Source organism: Mytilus californianus, unplaced genomic scaffold (assembly GCF_021869535.1).
Source record: "Mytilus californianus isolate M0D057914Y unplaced genomic scaffold, xbMytCali1.0.p SCAF_4, whole genome shotgun sequence".
NCBI lineage: Eukaryota > Metazoa > Mollusca > Bivalvia > Mytilida > Mytilidae > Mytilus > Mytilus californianus.
In genome coordinates this window covers 26,545,612-26,552,499 of record NW_026262690.1, presented here as the reverse complement: position 1 = coordinate 26,552,499, position 6,888 = coordinate 26,545,612, and the positions used below count along the sequence as shown (strand labels likewise).

General features: G+C 32.0%; 1 protein-coding gene across 1 annotated transcript; it reads right to left on the bottom strand.

Moving 5' to 3' along the window:
• Positions 1-3,055: 3,055 nt before the first annotated feature.
• On the bottom strand, positions 3,056-6,519 carry LOC127737833 (acetylcholine receptor subunit beta-type acr-3-like). Its single transcript, XM_052248773.1, has 2 exons — positions 5,310-6,519; positions 3,056-3,512 (listed from the first exon to the last, which is right to left on the bottom strand). Exons 1-2 carry the CDS (start codon positions 6,415-6,417, stop codon positions 3,382-3,384), a joined length of 1,239 nt encoding a protein of 412 aa, XP_052104733.1. The 5' UTR covers positions 6,418-6,519; the 3' UTR covers positions 3,056-3,381.
• Between the last annotated feature and the right edge of the window lie 369 nt (positions 6,520-6,888).

Sequence of the window (6,888 nt, the reverse complement as noted above, 5' to 3'; positions counted from 1 at the left end):
CAACAATATAGAACTTAATTTTCATAACTGCAATTTAAAATCGTTCCTTCAGCGGAATTTGACCTAATAATGTTTCCAGACAAAGACAAATCGACTAACTTGGTTACAGAAAATGTCGTTTTTTAGTCGGGCGATACAATTTCTTATCCGCTTAATCAAACATTCTTAATCAGGGTAATAATATATCACATACACGATGTCTTTGAACACATCCTAGCCGTTGGTTACGTTTCATTGCAAAACCTGTAAGGAGATATTTATCGTCGGCTGAAGATTTTTTTTAATAAACAAACGAAATTTACTTACTGAATCAAACAACAATAATGATTGATGTCCTTTTTCGGACCTTGATATTATAATTTCTCATGGTAAAATGTATACCAACATTTATGATAAACGACGACTTTTTTCCGTGCTGATTCTTTTTCTATTCCTTGATAGTGATGATCCGTTGGCTCCATCCGCTAGAGTATGGATATCTCAGTTCGTTTAATATGTACGTGTTTACAGTAATAGTTCAGATTCAATACACAGTCCATAAACTAATACACTGAAAGGGGTGTAAAAGTCAATTAGCCTGAACAAATCGGCTTACGTGAAAGGAATCAAGAAGCTGTTATAAGTATAAATATCACTGTATTTACATTTGTTTTGTGGTGTGTAACAGTTAAAGTTGTGTAAGAGAGAATTATTTGCGATACTAGGATAAGGAAAACCTTCTTGTCGACGCCCTTCTTTACTTGTCACCCAATACCACTATAATTCAAATAATGCACATTATTGCTGAAATCAAAGGGGCATTATCCGTCATTTTCGTGTTCACTGATTTGACTCACATTCTCATACTTCATTTAGAACATACTAAAACATATATCAAAATTAAAATCAGTCTAAAACAAACAACTAACAATGCATGGAATCAATAATATATTATATATCAGCATTTCATGTGAATTTTAGTCTAGAAGCCACCTGATTAACCATCGAGGTGACCTCCGAAGACTGCTGACGGTCATATAACCCGATATAAACATGAACACAGATATAAATAGATAGCGTCCACGTGCAATTGTTTTTTTAATAGTTCTGATTAATTTCATGTTATAGGTTAAAGAAATAAAAGTGAATCATCGTAGTTATCTATATAAGAATGTTTTGGGGTTTTTTTGTGGATCAGTGAAAAGAATGTCACCATTTTTTTACTTTAAATGTTTACTTTTTTTTTTCCTTTTAGTAGCTGAACACGTCGGGTATATAAATAGTTGTCACTTGTTTAGACGTACTGCTTTCTGTGACTGTATCTTACGATCATTTGCGATAGATAATTTAGCTCATCTGCAATCGATTCCATCTTCATGCCTAATATATCATGTACTGTGTTACAACTCTAGATTCTACTGACGAGGAAAGGTAACACTAGGCCATCGAAATCAGAATTATTAGAGTTCAGTGTAGGTGGTGGAGTGGTTTAGAGCAATGGACACAGTGCAGGCGTTGTCGTCTCGATATCCCAATATCATGAGTTCGAATCCCGGCAAGGGAAGAACAAAAATTTGCTTCCGCAGATTTAACATTGTTCTGCTGATATTTAGAGTAATTATGTATATAATATATATATAGATAAGTCTAAATTGAAAACAACGTTCAAACCTATATATGACCTGCTAGTCAAATGCGTTTTGTTAAAATATACTTTTTCACTCATTTTGGTCTTTTGGAAAATGTTGTTTGTGCTGTATTTAGACCCCTCTACCAAGAAATTTGTTTTGCATGCACACGTATAAAACTTGCAGTTTTTATCCAACGCAATCATAGGTTTGAACGTTGTTTTCAATTTAGACTTGTTTATATTTTTTCGTTTGGGCTTGTATTATATTTGCCTTCGGGTTTATATGATCCGTTCATCCTATTTTGACTCTTTCAAAATTCAAGAGTCTATTCTAAATTGAGGTAAATTATATGGCCTTCCAAATACCGTTTCGATTCCTTACATCACTGAAGAGACATTAATTGTCGAAATCCGGATATGGTGTACAAATTTTTGCACCTCGTGTTTGCGGTATACCATCTTTTCCGCAAGTTCATTGTTTTCTGTTTGGTAGTAAATAATTAAAAGATCTATTTTGTTACATCTTGTGATCCGTTTATTTGGCAATCGCCAATGGCAGTCAGCAGGGTTTAAGAACATCAGTTGTTCGACCTGCTAGTCAAATGCGTTTTGTTAAAATATACTTTTTCACTCATTTTGGTCTTTTATATATATATATATATATATTTATAAAAGTCTGAATTGAAAACATATATATTATGTCTAAAATAGCAACAATCAACATCCAATCTATTTAGGCGTGGATCAGTTTGTGAAAATAAACTGATACAGTTACTGAATTAAAATTATATAAATGTCTAAGAATATAACTTAAACATGCTAATTAATTCATTAAAAAGTTCTATAAGATTTTAAATAGAAAAACGCAATATTTCGCTAAACAAATTAGCTTCATCAGGCGTGTGCATCTCTCAATGTGAAATCGGATGCATGACAAAAAAATATTTTTGTAGCTTGAACTACACTAAATTTGAGTAAAAAATTAACATATTTATTGATGTTCTATAAAAAATATGTTTGTAGCTTCAACTACATAAAGTTGGAGTAAAAGTTTAACATATTTATTGATGTTCGATAAATTGTATGAATTTCTATAAATTAATTGGTATGATTTCAAGATTATAATTTTGATTTGTTTTTAAATCTTTTTTCGTCTCTCTCATTGAGTCCATCAGGTTCAAGAGTTCGTAACTGGTGCATCCAAAATCTCTCTCTCTCTCTTTTGTCTTCCTTGTGTATCCCAATTTTTTTTTCTCAATAATTTGAAATGTGACGTTTTCAAAATCATGTCCTGCTCTTAAAAGATGTCTTGTGATTGGTCAGTTTCTTTCTTTTGCATAGAATGACCGATGGTTATTTAGTCGGATGTTAAATGGTGTTTCAGTTTCACCAACTTATTGCAACTTGGAAGTTCCATACGTTAGAACATAATTACAATTTTCCGTTTTGCAATTTGATATATATATATATATATATATAGATTGCCTAACAATGTAATTTTAACACACTATTTAGTATGTAAATATAAGAATGTTTAAAATATTTACAAAATGATGAAAATAAACGCAATATTTCGCTAGACTAACTAGCTTTATCAAGCGTGGATCTATCCAGGTGAAATGCTCAATGTATATGTTGCGATTGAATTTAGCTGCCTTGAAAATAATACATAATTTGGATGAAGTTCAAGATTTTTACAAAATTGGTAGTTGAAGTTAGCAACGTCCATTGGCCAATATTACAGGATAAAAAGGACGATGCTGTGTACTAAATTATTCTTTATCTTTCCTGTATGTTTTCTCATCTTTTTCGTTAAGACCATCAGGTTCTAAAGTGTGGAGTTGGTGGATCCAAAAATATTCTCTTCTCCTTCTCGCCATGGTATCCCACTCGGTGTTGACTTCTATGATATAGAATAAATATATATATATAGCCCAACAATGTTATATCTTCAAATTTGATTATAGCAAATGTTTGTTCTTCTCTCCGCGGGATTTCGTTTTTATAAATATTTGAAACAAAAAGATTCGTATTTAAATCGTAGCTAATGCCCCTTTAACATTTCGTATTTCAATTAATAACATTTTACTTAGTGTGAACTCGATCGTGTCCAGTGATTAGTGTCACGTTTAATATTACAATTGTTAAGTGTATTTAAGTTTAAAGGAGGATTTATTCTATTTCGTAATTTCTTTATATTGTGATTTTAAAAGCTCGTAGTGAATACTGAATTACTATTATTGCATGTGATTCATTTAACTGTTTACACATATTACTATATGGATTGTTTTCGGAATTTCCAATCATCAATTATAATTAAATTATCAGATGACGATGATGTGACGTACCGAAATCGTATTAATGGAACTACCTTTATCGGCGGTGATAAATTTCATGCAAGGATTTTAAAGTGAAAGATTTTTTTTTTAGATGAATTGACTTTATGATAATTTACATGCATATGAAAAATATTGTTTTGTTCGTAATTTATAATTTCCTTCCTGGAATAAAATGTCAAAGTCACGCTACCGCACAAAATCTGTATTCACATTTGTTAACAAACTACACGAAAAGGATAATGCCGTTAGCTGATCATTCTCAACAGCTTGATGTCGGGGTAGATTTTTACTTAAATTCTTTCATATCCATCAATGAAGTTGACGAAACTATTTCCATTATGGGAGCTATGTTACTTCATTGGACTGACCCCGCACTCAAGTGGGAATTTTGGTCTTTTGACAATTTGTATAGTATAACCATAGACCCATCTAACATCTGGACACCTCTAATGTTTCTTTCAAATGTGGTAGATGACATGGAACCTATTGGACATGGAGTTACGTTTTATTCTACTCTAGTTCTAGTAAACTGTTCAAGTTTAGAAAACTTTTATTTCCAAAAAACTGGCAATAAACTAAAGCAGAACGGCTGTCGTTGGTTGCTGTCTGTCATTTTTGTTGTTGTCATGAATCGTGCTATTGATTTTCCGATTTAAAGTGTTTCAAATTTCGTCATGTCGGGGAAACTGATAACAGCCTCCACAAAGCACGAGCTATAAACTCAGTCGATGTAATGTAAAAAAAATGGATATGGTGTATAAATCAATGACAAAGAAATCGAACATCGCTTTAAATAAACATTGTTGAGAGATACGCGTAAAATAAATCAATAGGATGTCACATGTTTTAATGAAATGTTGTAAATCTTATATTTCAAAAATGTTAAAAGAAAAACAACGGTGAAATTATAAGCAAGCAACAATCAATCAATTTATCATTTCAAATATTTTACTAAAAATGTTATATTTAATGACAATGTTAAAACATTCAAGTGATCTTTTTACACTATAAATTGATATCAATTCATAAGGACGTTACTACACAACTTTTCAGTTTGATTTGATTTCATTTGAAACAGAACAAAATGTTTGATGGCGACCATGGAAAACAATTAAAGTTAAAATGACGAAATTACCTATCCATAATCGTGTTTTATTGGTTTCTGTGTCACCAACAAACTTTCATATATTCTGTTATTTTACAATCATATATTGTCCTGCAATGTCGTTTTATCTCTCACAGAATGATTCAAAGTTACATTTATATCAAAACGTAGATGAAATATCCCGTCAAACACACCAAAATAGCGGCAAAAAATACACACAGGCAAATAAAATCTAAAGCGTTTGCCACATCCTTACCCGATATTTTTATATCTATTCCATCAATCTGTTTCTTGTGATCATCCATCGGTAATACAACATTTCGTTTTTTCTTCAACCTCCATTTTGCCAATCTCTTCAGTGGTGAATTGAATTCCACTGTTGTTTCCGCAAAATAATATTTAGAAATAACTATGACACTGGCGACAATAAAACCACTAAGTGAAATTATTGTTATCATGACAGCTAAAAGTACGCACATTGGATTGGAAGATGTTGGAATAGAGGCGGACACTAAAGTTAAAAATATGGCATAGGAAAGTAATATTGTCATTGCTAAAGAAACACGTTCACCTGATTCCACTGGAATAACGAACACCAAGGGATTCAAGAGAGCAAATAGCAGAGTTGGTAAAATCATCATCACGGCGTAATACAAAGGCTTACGCTTGATTTTTATATTTACGTTGAACCTGCTATAATCGTTGTATGACTCTACAAATGTTGAATATTCTAAAAGGGTCCAATCCGAATTCGGAGTATACCAGTCTAACCTCGCTTGGTCAGGCAAAGCGGACAATGTTAACTTAGATTCTATTATTCCCCAGTTGAAAAAAAATAAATTACATTCCTGTGTGTCGAAAGGAAATTTTGCAACATTAGTAGGACACTTCGCCTTCATTATTCCTCCTGGGCTATAGTAAACCTCTCCAGTGTAAAGTAGAGTAGAATAAAACGTAACTCCATGTCCAATAGGTTCCATATCATCTACCACATTTGCAAGAAACATTTGTGGTGTCCAGATGTCAGATGGGTCTATTACTATAACATACAAGTTGTCAAAAGACAAAAAGTCCCACTGGAGCGATGGGTCAGTCCAATTTAGTAACACACATCCCATGATGGAAATGGTTTCGTCAACTTCACTGATGGATACGAAAGAATTTAAGTAAAAGTCTACCCCAACATTTAGCTGTTGAGAATGATCAGCTAATGGCATTATCCTTTTGGTGTAGTTTGTTAACAAATGAGAATACAGATTTTGTACAGTAGCGTGACTTTGACATTGTATTCCAGGAAGGAAAATATAAATTAAGATCCAAACTATATATTTTATAGGCATGTAATTCATTATTCCAAATAACATAGAATCATTTCATCTAAAAGAACTTTTCACAGTAGAATACTTCCATGAAATTTATTACAGCTGATAAAGGTAGTTCCATTACTACCATTAGGGTATGTCACATGTCATTAGATAATTAAATTGTAAATGATGATTGAAATATTCCGAAAACAATCCAGATAGTAAATTTGTGTAAACAATTAAATGAATCTTATTCAATAATATTAATTGAGTTTTCACTATGAGCTTTTAAAATCACCATTTAAAGAAATAGTAAAGTAAAATAAATCCTCCCATGGATTTTAATACCTTTGACAATTCGACAATAGATATTAAACGTCACACTAATCACCGGACATGATTGAGTTCACACAAAGTTATTCATTGAACTACGAAATGTTTATTTCAGCAATATGGTACTTTATTTTTTTAATTATAGTGGTATCGGGTGACAAGTAGTGATGGGCATAGACAGGAAGCCAATACTTGTCT